The sequence below is a fragment of the Myotis yumanensis genome, unplaced genomic scaffold (assembly GCF_028538775.1).
Source record: "Myotis yumanensis isolate MYYU_CA2020_CCGP unplaced genomic scaffold, mMyoYum1.0.hap1 SCAF_18, whole genome shotgun sequence".
Lineage (NCBI taxonomy): Eukaryota > Metazoa > Chordata > Mammalia > Chiroptera > Vespertilionidae > Myotis > Myotis yumanensis.
In genome coordinates this window covers 22,810,275-22,833,914 of record NW_027223769.1, presented here as the reverse complement: position 1 = coordinate 22,833,914, position 23,640 = coordinate 22,810,275, and the positions used below count along the sequence as shown (strand labels likewise).

Sequence of the window (23,640 nt, the reverse complement as noted above, 5' to 3'; positions counted from 1 at the left end):
CTGCAATTTGGAATCAGAAAACCAAGGTTTATTGGTCTTTTTGCCACAAGTACTGGTTCAAGGTGACCCTGGGCGAATTACTTATTTGCTGTGAATTTAGCCTCATGCCAGTCTCTTTTCATTCACTGATGGCTCAGGACGAGCTCTGTTGTTCCAATCTCCCAAGGTTAATATGGGTACAATGAAAAGTGAGTAAACACTCTGTAAATTCAAAGAGTACTATTTTAAAATCTGTAATTTTTATGAATGTGCATAAACCTTCAGAAATGTAATTAGATCATTTTTAGATTACTCACAAATTCATTTTCCCGCAAGTGATTTTTATACAATCGCCCTTCCATAAATTAGTCACAGTCTACATTCGGAGGTCTGTGAACCCTGATGGCCCATCTAATCCCCAAAGTTGCCCAATGCATGTAACTTCCTATGGGATTAGTAAGTGTTAGGGAACCTACTAAATCCAGGACACCTGGACTTAGTTCATGGACGGTAAATGAAAAAGATTAGCTGAAATATTTGGATTGCTTATCAAAATTGGTAAATACAGATGCTACATTATCAATTTGGACCTTAGCCCATTTGCCCTTAAGAAGCAGTTCAGTTACTATTTACTATTTACCCATACACAAGACAATACTCCGCAACACACGAGGAAGCTTTATCTATCATTGTGGGGTAGCCCTTCAATTCTCTGCTAGGCCTCGTTATTTTCAAAATTAGAACTGTGTGAGTGTTCACAAAAAGTGCTACCATTTTTAGCCACAAATATCCTGACGTGGGTGCAAGGGGAGAAGGTGCTAAAGAGCAAACAACCTGTCAGGATGGACTGGAGCCAGGCAGTGTTAACCAACACAAGACGGTGTCGTCATGCCTGCCTCGTACTATGATAGGACTGGTTTTCATAGGGAGGGTGATTTGGCAGAGACAGGAACAGCACAATGTGGTTAACCAGAAAAAAGAGGGTATAAGTACACCACTCATTTCACTGTGATTTTCATCCAGGTTTCCAGGAGTTTAAAAATCCCAGGAAACGACAAACCCACAGGCCCCACAGGCCTCACATGAGATTTAAGGTACTGGATTGAAAGGAAGGAAGGAAGGAAGGAAGGAAGGAAGGAAGGAAGGAAGGAAGGGAGGGAGGGAGGGAGGGAGGGAGGGAGGGAGGGAGGGAGGGAGGGAGGGAGGGAGGGAGGGAGGGAGGGAGGAAAATATCTACACTAAAAAGATTCAACAAGGTAGGGAGTATGATCCATCTAATTTGGTCCTCGAGTTGATTAGAAGGCTTCTAAAACACTGTTCCAGGCATCACTTCGATTCCTTATTGTAAAGAGAAATGAGAAGCACTTAAAACACTGAGCAATGAACCAGCTCTGTTTAACTGAATCGGGGAAACAAATGGAAGCTCACGAGGGATGGGCCTACAGCTTTCAGACCACAGTGAAAACCACCACAATTCCCTGCCTTTCTAAGCAAACCCAATGAAAAGATAATATGAAGACCCATGTGCCCAAAATGGTTCATGGGCAGATAGACTAGCTCATTTTAAAATGTTTTTCCTAACAGACTTGAATATTTCTAAAAGAGATCATTTTAGAATGTCAAAGAAACTTGCAGAGGGACATGGGTATCAGAAAGGGAAGATCATGAACAATTATCTTACTTCCTCAGAGCCTTGCCTACAAATGGCTACACAGGAGCCCGTCTGTGGAAAAAACATCTAACTTAGGACTTAAAGGTTAGCCTGTCATGACTAACTTTAGCTCCCACTATGCGACCAAGAGCCTTACCACAGCTCTCTCACAAAGGGGCTGTTGCCTCCACCACTCAAGGCCACACTCATAAGAGCTGAGATTTGAACACAGGCCAGTCAAGCTGCTAAACCCATATTTGTTAATCTGTTTTAGAGAGCATGACTTTAGATTAAAAAGGGAAAAAAATTAAGTCCTGACTACTTGTTAATATGTAAATAGTTTGGTCCATTTTTAAAAGGATCCATATCTGCATGTAAGCAGATCAGCACCTGATTCTAATGAGGCCTAGCCAACACACCATCCTCTACAATTCCTCACTTCTAAAGCCACTTCTCCGCCAAGCACTGCAACTGTTCGCTAAGGCAGAGCAGCGAGCTGAAGATCCGCAGAGCAAGCAGCTTCTGGGGCTACACAGCTCGGCAGTGGGCATGCCAGGCTCAGACCCAGGTGCTGTATTTCAGGCCAGGTTCAAGGGCCTGCGCCTCACGCTGTTTAATCATTGTCTGGACTTGTTAGGATTAGGTATATTCGTAGAGAGGACTCAGAGTCCAATGAGCTATCTTAGGACTCTTCCCCCATTTGCAGTCTTGGGTCACAGAGATCTGAAGAAACAAACTAATATGAGTCATCAATAGGTACTTGATGAAAATGTAGACAGTTGTCTTGAACAACTACCTACAATTATCCTTCACTGTATTATAGAAATCACACTCTGTATTTCTGGAACTTCCCTGTCAACTTCCTGAGACACCAGGCTTCTAGGTGCTTCTCTGTTTGATCTGGTTGATGTGTAAGTGATGTTTTATGGAACCTCAAAAAGCTGCCTTGGAGCCTATAATAGCTTCCCCAACACAGGGCCACCTAATTATAGCTGTCACCAAGAATCACACTATGAAATCAATTATGGGACAGCAGTATTCATTCATTTAATCCAGAAAGGAATACTACAAAACATTATCAAAGATCTTTAACCAGTCACAAAACAGTTTCTTTCTTTCTTCTTTTTTTTTTTTTTTTTTTTTTGTTAATCCTCACCCAGGGATATTTTTCCATTGATTTTTAGAGAGAGGGGAAGAGAGGGGGAGAGACAGAGAGAGAGAAACATCGATGCAAGATGTCTCTTTCACATGGATTGTTTGCCTCCTGCCAGCACCTGGACCAGGGCCAGGGATCGAGCCTGCAACCAAGGTACATGCCCTTGACCGGAATCAAACCCGGGACCCTTCAGTCCACAGGCCGACATTCTATCCACTGAGCCAAACCAGCTAGGGCAACAGTTTCTTTTTAAATTTGTTGGTTGGTGGTTTTAACATAGGAAATACCTCCCCTTCCTGCTACAGGGGTCACTCAGTAATCCTGTCTAGTGGCCAATTCCTTGGGGATTCAGATAAAACAAGGCTGCTAAATGAACACACGCCACATCTCAAATCCTTGCTGCTCCCTAACAAGCATGGACCGTTTTTCAGGGTGTTTCCTTTAGAGCTTTGACAATTAAAAGGGTTCATATTCCATCCACACTTTCCCAAGACTTCCTTTCCCCTTAATATCTAGTGGCAATTTTGGGAGTCTCTCTTATCTATGCAACTGTCAGGTGATGACAGGCAGAGAACCATGACACACCAGTCTGAGTGTGGTTGATCTTTCCAGGTGAGGGGAGGACACTGTGGCCCAAATGCCCTCTAAGCCTCCTGCATTGCTCCAGTCCCACTCTGACGGCTAAAACATGGATACTTTTCATTGCGGTAAAATCAGTACTTCTGGGAGGCAAAGGACTCTGCATTTCTCTTATGTCTTCTCAATGCCCCATCAAGAGAAAATGCCCCTTCCCACAGATTATGAGCAGGGATTGAGGGGAGAGGCAAAGCAAGACAGACAAATTATCACATAATGAGCACCAGGGTGCTCCTCTGAACATACCAAGAAGGTGTTCATGGAATCATGGGAAAGAGGACGGATAGGGAAGGAATAGGGTGGGAGGAAGCGGGAGGGAGGCACTGGTGCAAATAGCACTGAATGACAACCAACAGCCAGCTTGCGACTGTACCACCAGTGTTACTGCTACAACCGGAGGCAACATGGATGTCAATAAATGGGTAAAATGTAAAAACAGCCCAAGAATAAGCCACCAACTGCTTCGCAGCAACCCCATCACAGTGCATAATCAGCAGAGTGGGAGGGAGTCCTGATGAGTTCCCGGTTAAATAGCAGCAGGGGAGCCTGCTGGGAAAGCCAGTGGAAGTCAGCAGTTGGCTGGCTGGGACAGGCCTTTGGAGGAAAGGTGGCCACGCTGGCGGCTCCACCTGCAAGTTGTTGGCAGCTGTGGTACTGCTAATCAGGGCTCCTGATTTCAACTGGTTTTTATGTGAAAAGGCTACAGAACTACCCCCCTAAGTATTTTTTACACCAAATGAAATTTAAGCTAATGCCTTAAGGCTGCCTTGCACAGCCTGAGGTCACCATGGCACTACTGACTGGTCAAGGGGGCGGGAGAGGAAGACAGAAGAGGGGAGATGGCCAATAGGAGTGAGGAAGAAAGGAAGAAAGGAAGAGATGATGCCCGGGTTTGACTGTCAATGCAAAAACTGATGGTATGGGGAAAATTTGTTCCAGAAAATTTCCAAAAGATAAAAACTAGCTTATGTGTCGTGTCAGTGGATGAGATGGGCACTTTCCTCTTTGAATTACACCAAGACGATAAAACAGACACAATGGTGGAAGCCCCTTATATCTTCCTCTGCTTCCCAATGCCAAAGGTAGGCTTCTGAAAGCTCAGTGAAATTATACAAATATTCCAAATGAAATCAGGTAGCTGAAGGCTTACAATCGGGGTTCTTCCCAAGAAACCCAGTATTGAGCTTCCTTTTCAAAGAAGTCCATTCACAATCCTTAACGGTATCGTATTCACCCATTTGAAACTGTCAGGGATCCAGGAGGCAGTCCTTGGCACCTGACTCCCAAGAATGAAAACTTATTGGTGCTGGTCCTGAAACCCAGCCAGCCTGTCATTTCAGGTTCCTCAAAGCCAGGCTGGTGGCATTTTATTCTTGGGCCTTTGGGCAGAGACAGGATTAGTCAAGGAGAGCATTTGCACAGCGCACAGTACCGGGAAGTCGTTAATTGCTTGTATGGACCAACGTCGCCGGGCAGAGCGAGGAGACATCTGTGCGTGAAAACGTTACACCCAGGAGGAGGGAAGAAAAACACCAAGAAAATTAAAAGGGAAAAATATAGAATAAAATGAAAGCTTCCCACATCTCTGATGGATTAAATGATACCATAATATACTACAAAATCAGACTGAAATGCTACAAAATCTGAATTGAAACACAGCAGTAGGTGGATTCCCTCTCCTCCCGCCCAACCCGTCACACTCCAAACCCAGCTTCAATGTCATTGTTCTTCAGCCCAAAACACATTTCAACATATAAGGGGCTGATGTCCATACCGCTCTGACCAAAGGAACTAATGAGGATTAGGATCACAGGGCAACTGGAGAAACAGTGGAGGACTCTGCTTGCCCTTTCAGGGGCATGTGTATGTGCGAGAATATTCCCATTCCTAAAAAGGAAGAAGTTCTTCCATACACTCAATACCACATTTTTGGGGTATGTAGCTAAAGAGCACTGGAGAAATTGGAAACCTTGACCTTGGGACCGCGGGACTATTTTTAGAGTGATGCCACGGGAAGCGAGAGCCCCAGAGAAATGCAGGGAGAGCTAAGGCTGAGGACTTACACTCTTAAGGGCATTCTCCCTAACAACATGAGCATCAGTGTGAAACTGGGAGCATACACACTGTTTTTGGAGATCAGAAATTATTTTGCAACTTCAAGACCTCCCCAGTTATTTACTTTAGAGCTATTTTCATAACATAAACGGAAGCAAATGTGGGAGGTTGCAAAAACTTTTTAATGTTTATAGGGTAAAGCCTAATGTTTCTCAGAAGTTCTGGGCCTTCCATAGAATAAGTAATATTTCATCAACTATTAATAGTTGGTCCAGTTACCAAATGAATGTTAGCATCACTCTGTGTTTTCTAACTTCCTAGAGTGTCTCACAGCCTGGCCAGCATGGCTCAATGGTTGAGTGTCGACTTATGAACCAGGAGGTCATGGTTTAATTCCCAGTCGGGGCACATGCCCGGGTTTCGGGCTCAATCCCTGGTGTGGGGCATGCCAGAAGCAGCCAATCAATGATTCTCTCATCATTGGTATTTCTACCTCCCTCTCGCTTCCTTTCTGAAATCAATAAAAAATATATACTTTTTTTTTTTTAATGTCTCACTTTTTTTAATTTTTAGGAGCAATCTTGAAATTCCATCTGGCGAACATTTGGCTGAATATAACATAACCTAAGTAGGGCAGGTTAAAATCACAAAAACAGCCCGACCGGTGAGGCTCAGTGGCTGAGGGTCAACCTATAAACCAGGTCACAGTTCCATTGCCAGTCAGGGCACATGCCTGGGTTGCAGGCTTGGTCCCCAGTAGAGGGAGGGCAGGAGGCAGTCCATCAATGATTCTCTCTCATCATTGATGTTTCTATCTCTCTCTCCCTCTCCCTTCCTCTTTAAAATTAATAAAAATATTTTTAAATGTCTTTTAAAAATCTCAGGGATAGAGATCTAAAGGAGAATAGAAATATGTAGACGAAAGATCTGGGATGAAAATAAAAACACGAAAATTTAGTAAACTGGAATCATTTCCAGAACCAAAGTAATGAAAGTGCTATCATTTAACCCAAGAAACTAGACACCTGAGAATTAGAAAATACTCCTTAAGGCACAGAACCGTATTGCTGTCCATAAGGAAGATAAGAAGGCCTATGGACAATATCATGGCTGTATCTCATTTCTTTAATCCTCCCCCTTTGCCCATGTAAATGGGATGGACATGAACAAGCTTTAAGGAGTGATGAATTTATTTCAGATTCATCACAAAATAACTGACTTGCCTATTTAACATATTATGTTGAACCAACTGAAATTTTTCTTTAAGGTAAAAAATGGTCAAATAGCACCCATTTCATATGTTTTAACCTCATAACTACTTTATGTCATCCATTGAAATGTGCCTTCCTTCCCCAGGGATTCTGGGGTTCTTGTCATTTTCTATTTCCTGGCCGGTATGACTGTTAATTCACTGAATTAGATGCTTATGATTTGTGAACTTTTCTGTACATAGGTTATATAGCAATATAAAAGTTTCATATACAATTATAATAAAAGGGTCTCTCCCATTTTACTTGCTATCTGAAATAAAACTAAAAGACCACTTACTATGTCATCCTCGGGGATGATCAGAGCCCATTTTCTGTAGAGACCAGCACAGTGGGAACGACCCCAAACTGAAATATCACGATCCTTCCTTTGGTCCCTCTGTGATTGTGGTGCTTGTAGTAAAAGAGGCCAGACCATCCAACACATGAGTGTGGGCATTACAAATGCTTCCACATCAGGAGAGATCCCAACTTGGAACTGGGGTTACTTTGACTTGACATGGCCTTTACACACCGTCACAGAGTCAGAAGTGCTAGTCTGTGTGTTTTGCCCAATCTGAATCCAAGCATGAGCAGCACATGACATGATTCAACTAAAAGATCTCTTCAACCTGGCTCTAATGCTAAAGAAAATTCCCATATTTATCCAACCATGATGTCAATTAAAAAATGCCTTAGTTCCAACCAGTTTACCAAATCATCTAGGCAGCTACCAGCTAGCTTGCATTTAAAATAATTGTTTTCAATGTAAAAGATTTGGGAAGATATGGTGTCCCAAGAAGGTCTGTGACAGCCAGGGGGATTCATTCCAGCAGAGATGCAAAGAAAGTTCGCCAGAAAGGCAACAAAAACAATCATGGTCTCTATTCAACTGAATGGCTTTGCCCGAGTCTGGTCTTGTCACAAGCATCAGTTCCTGCCACTCATTTCAGATGACAATGTCGGAGACGGCCAACTATCAGTGAGAACCAGGAATGTTAGATAGTACAGCTGCAATCAGAGTGATGACAACTCTAACACTTGCTAGAAATTGGTTTATTTAAAATAATCCAATTTAAAAATGTTAAATTATGGTTGATCCATCATTTCCTCATTAGTGGAGGACAACAGCAAAGAATCCCACAGGACTGAGTTTGTGAGTAGCTCAGTGGTAACTCTGTTTAAAACATCATGTCAAGTAAAAGCTGGTTTAAACCAGACTCTCAATCTGACAAGAAAGAGTTCTCAGAGTCCTTCCTACGCTCTGCCCACACTCTCCTCACTGTCGTCACTAAAGGCTTCTGACAGCTTAATAGCTACCTTAGGGACGATGAGTTCCTTAAGAACCCAGGAACATAAGGCCAGGTGCAAGTGATTTTTATATAAACTGGTCCACTCAAATGGGTACTTCAGTGTAGACTTAGAAAAACTATAAAACCTCTTAGAAATTAACTTTAAAACTTCTCACAGATATGAAGTTGCAAATACAGCAAGACCCCAAGCCCTCAGAAATACCCCTTAATTTGTTGATGAACATCAGAAGACCAAGGATCTGAAGCTCAATTATTCTATCTGAAAGAATGACCAACTTAATGAATGGGGATTACAAGAATAGGGTTAAGTGGGGAGATCCTCCCAGATTCAATTTTAGTAGGTAAAGCCAATGGAAAGGCACAGAACAATGGTCTTTCTTTAACAAACTAATTATGACAGTGAAAGTCTACAGGGGATTGCTAATTTAGCTGCTGTGCGTGGCAAGCAGGGAGACAAAGAACAAGAATCCAGGGAAGGGATAGGAATCAAAGGCCGAGGCTCTGCTGCTTACCCGCTCCTTGTAGTAGAAGGAGCTGACGGAGACCTGCTCTTTCTCACTGCGAGTGGGGCTCCCACTGTATAAACGAAGGTTCCCAGGGGCCTCTGTGCGGATCTTCATTGGCGCAATCAAACCAGTATGATAAGCAGACAAGGCCGAGAGAGATCTGTGGTTGAAAATGCAGTGTTATCCATACTGGCTTCAATCTTTTCATCTTTTTAAGCAGTGCCGTTCTTAGCACTTGATGAAACCAAGAGGAAAAGATGGATAAAGTGGGGGGGAAATGGAAAGTCTCCAAAAATGAATTAAACAGAACTTTCAGGACTGAAAAATACCTTATCTGCAGAAGCAGAGAATGTTTCTGATTACATACACAGGAAATTCAAAGGACTCTACAAACTACTAAAACTAATAAGTGAGTTTAGATACAAGGTCAATCTATAAAAATCTACTATGCCTGGCTGGTGTTGTTCAGTGGTTAGAATGTTTGCCCGCACACCGAAGGGTCTTGGGTTTGATTCCCGGCCAAGGACATGTACCTGGGTTGCAGGTTCAAGCCCCAGCCCATTGGGACACATGCAGGAAGCAACCAATCGATGTATATCTCCCACATCCATCTTTCTCTCTCTCTCTCTGTCTCTCCCTCCTTTCCTGAAAAATATCCTTGGGTGAGGATTAACAAAACAAAACAAAAAAGAAATCTACTCTTTTTCTATATATTAGACACAAATATTTGGAAAATAAACATTTTTAAAATTTCATTTACAATAGCATCAAAACCCATCAAATACCCAGGAACAAATTTAGTGGAAAAAATGTGCATTGAAAACACAAAGTATTATAGAGACAGACTCATAGAGAGCAGGCTGACAGCTCTCAGGGGAGCTGGGGGGGTTGGAGGGTTTGAGCAAAAGGAAAAAAAGAGAAACTCCTGGACATGGAAAACAGTGTGATGATTTCAGGGGGTAGGAGGATTGGGGGAGGTGGAGAAGGATACAGGCGGGGATAAATAGTTTAAAAAAAAAAAAAGGAGCCGAAACCGATTTGGCTCAGTGGATAGAGCGTCGGCCTGCGGACTGAAAGGTCCCAGGTTGGATTCTGGGACCTTTCAGAAGGGCATGTACCTGGGTTGTGGGCACATCCCCAGTGGGAGATGTGCAGGAGGCAGCTGATCGATGTTTCTCTCTCATCAATGTTTCTAACTCTCTATCTCTCTCCCTTCCTCTCTGCAAAAAATCAATAAAATATATTTTTTAAAAAAAGGAAATACAAAATATTGCTAAGAGAAATTAAATCTTGAAATTTCATCTGGAGAACATTTGGCTGAATATAACATAACCTAAGTAGGGCAGGTTAAAATCACAAAAACAGAGAATTATACCACATTAGTGGATTGGAAGATTACATATTACTAAGATAACAATTTCCTCCAAATTAATCGACAGAGTCAACACAATTCCAATCAAGATTTGAGCTTTATCATAGAAACCAATAAGCTGACTGCATCTTTTATAGAAATGTAAAAGACCTAGAATAGCCAAAACAATCCTGAATAAAAATAATACACTTGGAGGATTTACACTACCAGACTGGAAAACTTACTATGGAAAGCTACATCAAGAGTGTAGTGTTGGTATAAGGAGAGACCAATAGATTAAGAGAAAAAGGAGTTCAGAAATAAATCCACAAACACATGACCAATTAATTTTCAACAAAGGTATCAATTCAGATTGAGAAAAGAAAAATCTTTTCCATAAATGGTGCTGGAACAATGATATGTTACTACTAGAAAAAACCAAAAAAACTTTGATTCCTACCTCATATCATACACAAAATTAATTTGAAATCGATTACAGACTTTTAATAAGGAATTTTAAACTTTTGAGAAAAAAAAAGAATAGTTTCATGACCTTGGGATAGGCATAGATTTTTTTCAGGCAGGACACAAAAGAACTAACTATAAAAATTTAAAAGTGATGGTGCAGACTTCATCAAAATTAAAAAATGCTGTTTATCAATAATCACTAAGGAGGAAGAAAACAAGCCACAGATTAGAAGAAAATCAATATATCTAGCAAAGGATTTGCAACCAAAATGAAAACTACCACAGATAAATAATAGAAACAGTCCAAAAACTGGGCAAAATAAAAGCACATCATAAAAGATACCCAAATGGTCAATTAGCACACAAAAGTGGCTCAACATCATCAGTCATCGCCAGAGTTGTGCAAATTAAAACCACTATACTACACACCTACCACAACGGCTGAAGTAAAAACAACTGAAAAGACCAAGTTTTGGAGAAGATGTGGAGCAACCAGAACTCTGAAACATTGCTGGCAAAGAGTATAAAACAGTACAACCCCTGGGAACAGACTTTTTGGCAATTTTAATAAAATTAAACATACACCTATCCTATGATCCAGGGATTTGACTCCTTGGGTAGAGAAATTAATACGCACATCCATAAAAAGACTTGTATTTGTAGGTCTACACAAAATAGCCCCAAACTGGAAATAATCCAAATGTTCATCAACAGGAGTAGGAATAAACAAACTTTTATTTTCATACAATGAACCTATGGATACATGCAACAATGAGGATCAATTTCAAAAGCATTAAGTTCAGCGAAATAAGCCAGACATAAAATAGTACATGCTGCATGAGTCCATTTAGGTGAAATTCAAGCACAGGCAAAACTCAACTACAACGATGGCAGTCAGAGGAGTGGTTTCCGCTGGGCACAGGGGCCAGGGAACTTTTCGGGCGAGGGCAATGCGCTGGTTCTTGATTTGGGTGCTGGTCAATAAAATACTGTTAGTATGAAAAACATTCTAATTAGGAACATTTTCCCCTCTGATCCAAAGTTCAGGTCCAGATATTCTTGCTTTTCTTAGAGAGGAGATGATTGTTTTCTAGTCGAACCTTTCAAATAAGGAACCCAGTATAATATAAGGGTCTCTAGCTCTTAACTCCTAGTTTTTGTGGGACCAATGTCTCATCTGCCTGGGTTACTGAGGAGACTGGCAAACTCCCTGGACAGCAGCAGCACCTGCCCACGGACCTGGTTCAATCTCCTTCCTTTCTTGTTAGCTCAGCTATTCATTCATAAGTATGCTAATATGTTACACCAATGTATCCAGGTGTTTGTAGCAGGATTTAGAAGTTATGGTCACCACAAAAGTCTACAGTATATAACATATTTAAGTTTTAAAAACCAGTAGTATGGGAGATGTTGTGTGAGTGGGCAGGGGGGAGTATACCGAAACTCGATACCTTCCATTCAATTTTGGTATGAATCTAAAATTTCTCTAAATGATAAAGTTTATTAATTAAGAAAAAAACTTTACAATATGATCCAGCAATTCCATTCCTAGGTAATACCCAAGAAAAATGAAAACATATGTCCATAAAAAAGCTTGTATACCAATGTTCACAGCAGCATTATTCATACTAGCCAAAAAGTAGATAACCCAAATGCCCATTGACTGAATGAATAAGTAAAATGTGGATATATACATACATATATATATATATATATATATATATATATATTCATAAAACATTACACCAAATGAAAGAAGCCAGTCACAAAGGACCACATACTACATGATTTCATTTATATGAAATGTCCAGAATAGGTACATTGATAGACAGAAAGTAGATTAGAGTTTGCCCAGGGCTGGAAGAATAGAGGAGGAGAGGTGATAGCTAAGGGGATATGAAGTTTCTTTCTGAGATAATGAAAATGGTCTAGAATGTGACTGTAGTGATGACTGCACATATCTGTGAATAAACTAAAAACCACTCAATTATACACTTTAAATGGGTCAACTGCATACTATGTGAATTATATCTCAATAAAACTGTTAAATGAAACTTTTCCTTTTAAAGCAGTAATAATAAGAAACGCAGTTAGAGCACTCCCTATGTGCCAGGCAGTGTTCTAAATGCTTTATAGGGACTAACTCCTTTAACCTCCACAGTAAGTAAAGGAGGTAGGTGCCATTATCACCCCCAAGTTATTGTTGAGGAAAATCAAGCACAGTCCAAGGTCATATGACTACAGGGCCAAGATTTGGATCCAGCAGTTTGGCTCTGAAGTCCATGTTCCCACTTGCTACACTAGACTGCCTCTCAAGAACAAAAAAGGAAGAAAAATAATGAAGAAACCACATTAAACACATTAAATTGTTAACAGTGGCTTTCCCCAGGACATGGGAAAAAAAGAAGAGCTTTCATATTTTAATTTAAAACTTCCTTATTGCCCTGGTCAGTGTGGCTCCATGGTGAGAGTGTCTGCCCTGGGACCGAGAGATCTTGGGTTCGATTCCCAGTCAAGGGCACGTACCTCGTTTGCAGGTTCCATGGCCCTAGTAGGGGCGCATATGGGGGCAACCAATTGAAGTGTCTCTCTCACATCAATGTTTCTCTCTCTCTCTCTCTCTCCCCTCCTCCTCCCTCCTTTCTACTCTGTCTAGAAATCAATGGAAAAAATATCCTCCGGTGAGGATTAAAAAAAATAATAATAATAAAAGAAACTTGCCTTGTTTAGACAACAGCTTTCATTAAACTACTCCTTGTAGTGGTTTGGTTTTAACTTCATAGTAGAAATCTCAGCTTAGTTGCAATTTAATGAATCTGATCTTTCTCAAATAAACTTATAATAGATATTTACTGAAGATAAAATAAATTGTCTAAAGACAAACTCAAAGGTCATTCCCAGATGTCTGCCCACTTCATGAATGTAGCTTACAGCTGCATCTCCCAGACTCACCTCGGAGTAGGTTCTGTCGGGGACACTGCTCGATGCATCGTCATGGGCCTTGTGAAATACACAAGATAGCCTGACAAAGGAAACATCACATGTGCACATCAAGGTCAATGAGCCGGACATGGGAAATCCTAAGGCTGCATTGGTCAATCTTTTGTCTATTTCAATATACCTGAAGGTCAGGACACATTTCCATGAGGTGCAAAGGCTCATGACTGCAGCCATACTTAACAAGGACAAAGGTCAGGATCCAGGAGATGGGATGTGTGTAGTTTGGAAAAAGTCATCCCAGGTATTTTATATTGCTGGTCAGGGGACCTGTCCCCTGTTAAGAATCAGGACTCTGAGTGAGACCCAAATTCACACTCTCAAGACTGAAATTCTGGTGAACATTCGTAGGATTTGTCTACAGACCAATATGGCATCAGACCATATTATACCATGATAGAAGTTTTTTTGAGTTCTCAGAAAATAAAAACAAAGAAAAATTGCTCTCCCAAAATCTAGAATCAGAGAACCAAAAAAAGACCAACCTGCTCCACAGAACCTGGCCCCTGAGGTCCTAGGAAAGGGAATATTGGCGTCCTGGTACGACCCATAGGCGGTGGTCACCCGGGCAAACGTGGGCAAGGGTGGGGTGACGGAGTTTGGGAGCGCAAAGGGGTTGCTGGAGGCACTGTCTTCTTGATTCTGAAATTTAAAAGTCAACAGACTAAACACCACAACCTTTCTCAAAGATGAATTACAAAATATAGATACATTATTACAAAATCAGGTGCCCAGGGAGGAAGAAATTATACAAAACACCAAAGCACAGGTTGGTACAAGAATCTCACCACGAAAGACTCCAGACAGGAGACGAGCTGGCGCAGGCAGGGCTCCAAACAACTCTGGTTGCGTTTCACTTTTTGCAGGGAAGTGTCTTTCAGGATCTGGAAAAGGCACAAAACACAGTCAATAATAGCAACATTCTTCAAAGCAGTTGGAGGCAGTGAAGAGCAGGGAGACCGGAGCACGGCTGTGCCTGAGGCTTCCCACACAAATTACGACTTTCCACCTTCTCTAGAGGCTCGGAGAGAAGACTCATTTCTGAACCCGCTCTCAGAAGCCCTTTCCTGAGGCAGGCACACACGCTGGTTTTAGAGGACACGTTTCTAGTAATGGAATGAATGTTCTTCAGTGAACATTCGACTCCTTTCCTCATCCCCTGCCTTACCCCCCTCCATGAGAAACCTCAGTACCTTACAAGGAACACCCGCTGGCTTAACTGAAAATGGCTCTGAGTGATACATATAATAAGCCAGGGGAACAGATTTCACTTTAGGGAAAGTTATAATGTATCTTTTTTTTGGTTCTTTAAAAATATAAATCCCACCATTTTAAGGCACATGCTGTGCATGTAAGCTGACATACACATACTGAAGACAGGCATGTAAACTGGACTAGCGCTGTCCAATACGGAAGTCGCTACCCACATGGGGGTACGAGCAGGTGGAATGTGGCTGTCTGAACGGAGATGTGCCATAAGTATACAATTCATACCGAATGTTGAAGACTTAATACCAAAAAAAAAAAGTAAACTACCTCAATAATTTTCATTTTCATACTGACTACATGTTGCTCTGATAATTCTTTAAATATACTGGATTAAATAAAAATATTACTGAATTAATTAACCTTTTAATTTTAGTTTAAAATTACACTTGGCATGCATTATATTTCTATTGGACAGCACTGAATTCAACCTTTAAGAACATTTCCTAATTCTAGCATTTTTATACCAGAAGAAAGTCTTTTTTACATGTCCAAATGAGAGAATGAAATATTCAAATTCTAAGTACAAAATGTCAAATACCACAAAGTCTGAGTAATTAGCATTTTCAAAGGTCCTTATGACACTTGAAAATTTTCTTAATTACATAACTAGGTCTGATGCCAGGTGGGTACTAGAAATATAGGGGAGAATAACTTTGCAAATGCATGATTGTATAACCACTATGCTGTATATCTAAGATTAAAAATAATATTGAATATAAACTCTAATTGCAAAATAAAATAAAATAAAAATGTTTTACTCTAGATCATACTCCAAGAAGACAGATTAACTGCATATGAAATAAACTAGGCAAAAGGTGATCAGCATTCAGGTCAACTTGGTTTTGTAGGACATCTCAGTTACTTCATTATGTGATGCTGCTCAAACTGCAAAAGGTCTATCATCCCCAGCTCGTGGGGCTTCCTCATGGGAATTCTGCCTGATTTGCTCTGTGTGAACTAACAAACCGAGTTTCTGCACATGCAGGGTGAAGACCAGCCGCCAGGCTGTCCCTCCTCCACTCAGGCACTGCCATCCTTCACACACTCACCTGTGCAGCCAGCTGCCTCATTTGAGGATGGCACTATCTCTTTTTATGGAATGGATTTTTAAAATTTTTTTATTGTTTAAAATATTACAAATAGTAGTACATGAGTCTCCTTTTTCCCCCATTGACCTCCCCCCGGCCTCCTCTATCCCCCAGCACATGCCCTCACTCCCTACCCCCAACCCCTCCTACCCCCAGTGTCTGTGTCCATTGGCTATCCTTATATGCATGCATATAAGTCCTTTGGTTGATCTCTCCCCCCCCCCCCCCAACCCTCCCCTGCCTTCCCACTGTAGTTTGACAGTCTGTTCGATGCTTCTTTGTCTCTGTATCTATTTCTGTTCATCAGTTTATGATGTTCATTATATTCCATACATGAGTGAGATCATGTGATATTTATCTTTCTCTGACTGGCTTATTTCGCTTAGCATAATGCTCTCCAGTTCCATCCATGCTGTTGCAAACGTTAAGAATGCCTTCTTTTTTACTAAACTAAAAATGTGACTGCCATCAGTAATACCACTTCTAGGTATATAGCCCAAGAAAACAGAAACACCAATCAGAAAGGATATATGCACCCCTATGTTCATAACAGCACAATTTACAATAGTTATCACTTGGAATGGATTTTTTAAATGACCTTACACATTTTTTTTCTGATTACAAAATATATTTTATCTTCAGAATACACCTTGCCTATTGTTTCCAGATAAATGAAACTGTATTGCAAGGTTTTTAACCTGGGAGTAATACATAGTTTTAATGAGATCTCTGAGCAGATTAAAGGCAATCATAGAGCTGCATATTATTTCATAGACAATCTCTCTGAAATTATATGCAATATTTGTGCAGATTTTTCTGGAAAGGGTCCATAGTTTTCATTAGACTTTCAAAGGATGTCCATGACCCAAAAAGGTCAAGAACCACTGCTCTAATGTTTTCTACACAAAATGAATAGCAAGTGTTAACATTGCAGGGTGTCAGGACAGATGACTTCCAAACTTTATCTGTTGGTATTTTCATTCAACTTCACTACTCATGCTCAGGAGCAGAGCTCTCATACAAACATCAAGGAGAATATGTGAACACAGATCCCAACCTTTAGCAGCTTCGCTTTCATCGTGGACGTGATGGTTGTGGGGTTGATAAACTGGAAGGAGGGGGCGGCATTGTTTGGATACTGTGCCGGGAACTTCACCAGCATCTTGACACGATGGTTGCTACAGTGCACAGACACTGTGCAGCTCCTATCCGCTGCGTCCATCTGCAAGAGACAAATCAACAACTGCTTTGGAGACTAACCAGAAAGGGTCTTTAGATGCAAATGGATTTAAATCAGCTAACTGGCCATAGCTGGTTTGGCTCAGTGGATAGAGTGTTGGCCTATGGACTAAAGGGTTCCGGGTTCGATTCCTGTCAAGGGCACATGCCCAGGTTGCAGGCTCGATCCCCAGTAGGGGGTGTGCAGGAGGCAGCCCATCAATGATTCTCCCTCATCATTGATGTTTTTATCCCTCTTTCCCTCTCCCTTCCTCTCTGAAATCAATAAAAATATATTTTAAACCAGCTAACTGAATTCTCCTAGTTCCTGAAATCTCCAAAGATAAAGGTAGAATTCCAAAAACAAATTAATTTGGGAGATTTGGACAACTCATTAATTTTAGCACCACTTTAATAAGTACAAAGTATTCTGATTTTAAAAAGCTTCATCCTAAAAGTTGTAGGTAGGCTGAAACATATTTATTTTGAGAAAGGAAAATAAAGCAGGAAAAAGTTAAATACTTGACTCAACTTAAAAAGTACTCCTTGGAAAATCCATAAAAATGGACTGATTAGTAGTTGCTGTGGGCTAGGGAGAGAGGAATATGGAGAGTTACTGGGGATATAGGACTTCTTTGGGGATGATGAAAATGCTCTCACAATTAGACAGTGGTTATAATTGCCCAACTTTGTGACTGTATTAAGAAGCACTAAATTATACACTTTAAAAGGGTAAATATGGTATGTGAATTATATCCCAATAATTTTTAAAAAGCACTCCTGGGAAAAGAATTAAGATTTCCTTCTTAATCTCGATCACCAGATATTCACACAGTTTCCAGCTGGGACAGAGGCATATAAGCTGACAGCCAGTTAACCTCAGAACCCTCTCTCTCTTCCGTTTGCCTGTGCTGCCAACTAGAGAGACACGTGGAGCACAGTGAAGAGAGCCACACACGTGGGAAATCTGGAGACATATATTTTTTAAAATATTTTTTATATATTTTTATTGATTTCAGAGAGGAAGGGAGAGGGAGAGAGAGATAGAAACATCAATGATGAGAGAGAATCATTGATGGGCTGCTTCCTGCACACCCCCTACTGGGGACCGAGCCTGCAACCCGGGCATGCGCCCTTGACCGGAATCGAACCCAGGACCCTTCAGTCCACAGGCCGACGTTCTATCCACTGAGCCAAACCAGCTACGGCTGGAGACAGATATTAAATCTCTTCCACCAAACAGCAGCTGACCTTGGACAAGTCATCTCTTAGTGTCTCCCTTTCCTCATCAGAAAAGTGGGGATAAAAGCACTTGCTGCAGAGTTGTTTTAAACACCGAATGGGATAATTATGTAAGTGTACATATCCATGACTACTATTAACTGAATCTGGGCAAAAGAAAAACTAATCAAGTTTTGAAACTCCTTTATAGAGAGAGACTCAATTCCCTGAAGCAGAGAACAGCTGCCAAAAAAAAAAAAAAAAAAAGAGTAAACCTCTCCATGTGTGAAGTGAACAAAGAGGTTTGGTCACCTTCTCACTATGACTCTGAATCACCAAGGACATGGCCGGCTTTAAGGGAAGATTGGACAGCAAAGCACAAAAAGCCCTGGAGAGTCAGAGGCTTGGCTTCCAAACTCAGTTCTGTCATTAACTTCACCAGTAACTTGAGTCAAGTCACTAAGCCTTCCCAGATCTAAGTATCTTCACATACAGTAAAGGAGGTGTTGGAGCATCTAAGATTTAAAGACACAGGAGCATCAGTTTATCCCTTAGGTCATCTTATGAGACAGTTAGAAAAATAATATGGTTAGAAAAATAATCTGCATTTGCAAAATATCAATTTCTTTAGAAAACCCAGGAAATAATAAAAGTAAGCAGAGAGACTGATCTGTTAGAGCAGCAAAGCTATTTGCTAGCTGAAAGCTTAGCTGAAATAGACCCCTCTCCCACCAACTGCCATCGCGAGCATGAGACAATTCATTAGACTTGGAGCACCTCCACGTTGACATTCCGGATCTGCACATTGATCAGCGAGAACTCCTGCTGCAGAGTCTGAGGCAGTCCCGGTTGATCTGATTTCTTCTCTTCCAGGAGACTGCTCGGGGGATCTTCCTTTAAGACTATAAGGGAGAGAGGTTCAATCGTGGGCAAACATCTCTGGCACTGAGTCAGAGAGCAGTTCTACAACTCTGAAATGCGCAAAGGGCACCTCACATAAAACATCAGTTTGACCAATTACCTTCTTCCTCTCCGTGGCTTAAGCTGTGCTGGTGATCTGTGTCCTGCGTGTGAAGGGTCTTCTCTGGTTCCGGCAGAAGAGAAATGCTCTCGATGAACTCATCAACACCATCTAATATCTCATTTGCACAAAGCTGCAACAAAGGGTAGAAGATCCGGGTCCAGAGAAGTCAGTGGAAATGGTCAGCGTGTTGGGTTAGAGTTCTCAGCTAAAAATGGGAATCACAGCCCTGGCTGGTGTGGCTCAGTCAGTTGGGTGCCGTCCTGTGCACCAAAAGGTTGCCAATTTGATTCCTGGTCAGGGCATATGCCTGAGTTTCAGTCCACCTCCACTGTCCCCCTCCCAGCCATATGGGGCCTGCAGGAGGCATTTGATCGATGTTTCATTCTCACATTGATGTTTCTCTCTCTTTTTCTCTCTTTCTCTCTCCCCCCTCCCATCCTCTCTCTCTAAAAATCAATTTTTAAAAAAAATGGGAATCACAAAGGATAGAGATGTCAGACAAAAACTGATAAAATCAAAACAGGTTTTATCCATCACCAACTCTCCCTGGTTAAATACACAGGAGAATAGACTCTATTATTCTACCATGGAATTTTTCATCTTGTTCGTAGTTTATGCAAGCCTCAGAAAACATTATTTTTAATTCTAAGCCTTGATGGAGTTATTCAGCTAACCCCCAAAATATAATAACCTTCAGAGCATTAGAGCAAATGATACTTTTTGGAAAAAAATAGATTTGAAAGACAATAAGGTGATGATAATTGACGAAAATGCTCAAGAATGACTTCGTACTAAGCAAATTTTACCCACCATTTTCTATCCACTCTGTACAGAGCGCTGGGGGGGAGGAATACAAGTGAGACATGGTTCCTGACTTCAAGAAATGTAGCCACTGAATGAGAAGACAGAACACTGAGATGAGGCAGAGCAAAGCAGTTCATACCCGCTTCCAATGTGGTTCATATAAGAAACAGATATCGTTCATGGGGCAAAAATTGGAAAAGGCTTCATAGAACAGGTATCATTGATGGACGTAGAGGGCTCTGAACACTTCAGAGTGCAAGGGTAAATTTCCTAGCCCATTAAGAAGAAAAAGAAATGAAGCCCATGGGCCATTTGCTCAGTATGCTGCCCACACCCTCTTACACCAGGACAGGAGAAGAAAAGACATGCAGAGGTTCTTCAGCCTTTAAGTGCTGAATACTGAAGTTGGCTCTTGAAGACCTCAGAGCTCACTGTGGCATACACAGCCACTTGGCCTACCAGCAAGCACGTATCAAATATCTATCATGTATCCTCTAATTTCCACAAATACCAAATTTTGTATTTTTTTTTTTTAAGTTTCTAGTGCAGTGATGGCGAACCTATGACACGTGTGTCAGAGGTGACACTCGAACTCATTTTTTTGGTTGATTTTTCTTTGTTAAATGGCATTTAAATATATAAAATAAATATCAAAAATATAAGTCTTTGTTTTACTATGGTTGCAAATATCAAAAAATGTCTATATGTGACACGGCACCAGAGTTAAGTTAGGGTTTTTCAAAATGCTGACACGCCGAGCTCAAAAAGTTCGCCATCACTGTTCTAGTGTATCCGGTTACATTCCTCCATCACAGCAACGAATACATACCCTCTGCATCTGGGAATCCACCCGCCACATTCTCAAGGTCTGGTCCCGTGACCACGTAACCAGTTGGTAGTCCTTGGACCCTAGAAATCACCAAATAAAAGTCCTGGAAAATTTTCTGAATTAAACATCAATTTTGCTACAGGTTGCAATGGAGTGAGATTCATTCATTCATTCATCCATCCATCCATTCAATAAATATTTATGAACTGTTATAGCCACTACAGCATGAATACAATAACCTCTGACATTATAGATCTTACGTCCCAGTAGTGGAAATAAACAAACTAATAAATATGTAATAAAATGTCAGTAGTGACAGTGTTATTAAAAAAAAAATAGAGGAGAGAGACTGATAGGGAAGCTATTTTTAGACAGGACTCCCTGAGGAAGTCACATTTGAGCAGAAACTTAAATGAGGTGAAATAATAACTAGCAAATTAGCATGTGAAGAGTGATACTGGGGTTTAATGCCACATTAAACTTTCACCTCCACAAATGTTCTTCTTTTATATGCTCCAGAGGAGCCGGGGATGAATACAATTTTTGTAAAATGAATTGATTTAAATGCATCATGGCATCTTACTATTTAAAATAATTTTTTGGAAAAGTGCTGCATGCATCTCTTTATTAAATGAATAATAAATCTTTAATGTTTTGAGTTGAATGAATTATATTTTCACGTTAGGTCAGGTCAAGGGAAAATTATTCTGAAAGGCTCAGGGTGCTTTATGAAAGAGCTTTATGAAAGGTCAGGACATTTCAGGGAAATTATGTAGTATCTAGAATCTGCTTCATGGTATCTTCAGAGAGCAAAGAACTTAGAAGTAATTTCACCAATTCCCTCATTTTACAGATGGGGAAACAGAGGAAACAAAGAACACAAGCTATCCAAGTTAATCGGGTGAGTGAGGGACAAAAGTTCCTTCTCTGTCACTGCCTTCAAACAACGTTTCTATATATCCCTGTTTAAATCTAACAAGACAGCCCTGGCCAGTGTGATTCAGTAGGTTGGGTGTCATCCATTGCACTGAAAGGCTGCCGGTTCAATTCCCCAGTTAGGGCAGCCGATAGATGTTATGCTCTCAAATTTTTTTTTTTAATATATTTTATTGATTTTTTTACAGAGAGGAAGGGAGAGGGACAGAGAGTTAGAAACATCAATGAGAGAGAAACATCGATCAGCTGCCTCCTGCACACTCCCCACCGGGGATGTGCCCGCAACCAAGGTACATGCCGTTGACCGGAATCGAACCTGGGACCCTTGAGTCCGCAGGCCGACGCTCTATCCACTGAGCCAAACCGGTCAGGGCTCAAATTGATGTTTCTCTCTCTCTCCCTTCCTCTCTCTAGAAATCAATATACCATTCTTAAAAACAACAACAAAAACTAAAACATGGCCATAAAAATAAAAAGTAAAATACAAGAATACATAAAGGATGATTATATTCACAAAAGTTTCAACAACAAGCAAACCTAAACTATTTTGAGAAATGAAAAAAATGGGTGGTAAACTAAAAAGATAAAACCAGAAATCACTATCATAAGCATTAGGATAGTATTTACCTCTGGGAGAAGAGAGAGTATTGTGATCAGAAAGCTTTTGGGGTTCTAACAATGTTCTTTTCTTGACCTTGGTTGTAGTTACATAGATTTTCACTTTATTTTTTTAAACTGTATGTGTTTTATGCAATTTTATGGATGGGTGATATATTTCACAATAAAAATGAATAATAAAAAAAAAAAAACACCCTATAACTTACATTCAAAATTTCACTACTGGCCCTCGCTGGTTTGGCTCAGTGCATAGAGCGTTGGCCTGTGGACCAAAGGGTCCCAGGTTCAATTACGGTCAAGGGCACGTACCTTGGTTGTAGGCTTCTCCCTGGCCCAGGCCCTGGTCAGAGCTCATGCAGGAGGCAACCAATTGATGTGTTTCTCTCACATCGATATTTATCTCTGTCTTTCCCTCTCTCTTCCAATCTCCTTAAAAATCAATGGAAAAATAACCTCCAGTGAGGATTAACAAAAATAATAAAATAAAAATAAATGTTTAAAAAACTTCTTCACTACTGGCTAGACAGTCCCAATGTATACAATTCACCCTACTGGCATATAGACATAGATAACTTTATTTCAATCCAAAATTACAGGCCCAATCTCTCTCGGCCAGACAGTGGGGAAACCACATTATCCGTTCACTATGGCAAAATGCAAGAGAATACGTTGAAAGCCAAGGTCATGCAGCCTCATGTTTCTAGAAGCAAGAGAGATTACAGAAATGAAGACGGGAAAATTAAGAGGATGATTAAGAGAATCCTTTCAAAAACAACCCTGGAAGAGTCACAAATAAGCTGGGGTAAGAAGTTGCCTGCTCTAACCCCAGGTCTACCAGAGCCCTTTTCTGGGCTCTGGACAAGTCACACCACTGCACTACCTGGCTTTCCTTCTGTGATACGGAAAAACCAAGAAATATACTTCTGCTCTGTACAATATTTAGAGAGCATGGCAGGAAGATCTCAAGAAAAGAGGCTGTGCCCTGGCCAGTTTGGCTCAGTGGAGAGAGTGTCAGCCTGCGAACTGAAGGGTCCCAGGTTCTATTCCAGTCAAGGGCACATGCCAGGGTTGCGGGCTCAATCCCGTGGGGGGTGTACAGGAGGCAGCTGACAGTGATTTTCTCTTATCACTGATGTTTCTATCTCTCTCTCCCTCTCCCTTCCTCTCTAAATTAATAAAAATATATATTTAAAAAAGAGAGAGAGAAAGAGAGGCTGCAACTAAATTTGCATGGTGAGTTGATGGAGGAACTGAGGCCAAGGGCTGCCTGACTC

At 41.0% G+C, this 23,640-nt stretch overlaps 1 protein-coding gene across 6 annotated transcripts in view; it reads right to left on the bottom strand.

Moving 5' to 3' along the window:
* The window catches only part of WDR59 (WD repeat domain 59), a 69,164-nt gene that overhangs the window by 14,310 nt on the left and 31,214 nt on the right, over positions 1 to 23,640 (bottom strand). For 3 of the 6 annotated variants that reach the window (XM_070397800.1, XM_070397801.1, XM_070397799.1), the window contains exons 11-19: positions 20,813 to 20,892; positions 19,177 to 19,309; positions 18,933 to 19,057; positions 16,774 to 16,938; positions 14,148 to 14,243; positions 13,845 to 14,001; positions 13,315 to 13,384; positions 8,550 to 8,703; positions 4,855 to 4,911 (exon numbers count right to left, since the gene is read on the bottom strand). In XM_070397800.1, coding sequence (XP_070253901.1) covers positions 4,855 to 4,911; positions 8,550 to 8,703; positions 13,315 to 13,384; positions 13,845 to 14,001; positions 14,148 to 14,243; positions 16,774 to 16,938; positions 18,933 to 19,057; positions 19,177 to 19,309; positions 20,813 to 20,892 — 1,037 coding nt within the window. Of the gene's footprint in view, positions 1 to 4,854; positions 4,912 to 8,549; positions 8,704 to 11,181; positions 11,352 to 13,314; positions 13,385 to 13,844; positions 14,002 to 14,147; positions 14,244 to 16,773; positions 16,939 to 18,932; positions 19,058 to 19,176; positions 19,310 to 20,812; positions 20,893 to 23,640 lie in introns of those variants that run through there. The other 3 variants (XM_070397802.1, XM_070397803.1, XM_070397804.1) reach the window with 3 other exon arrangements.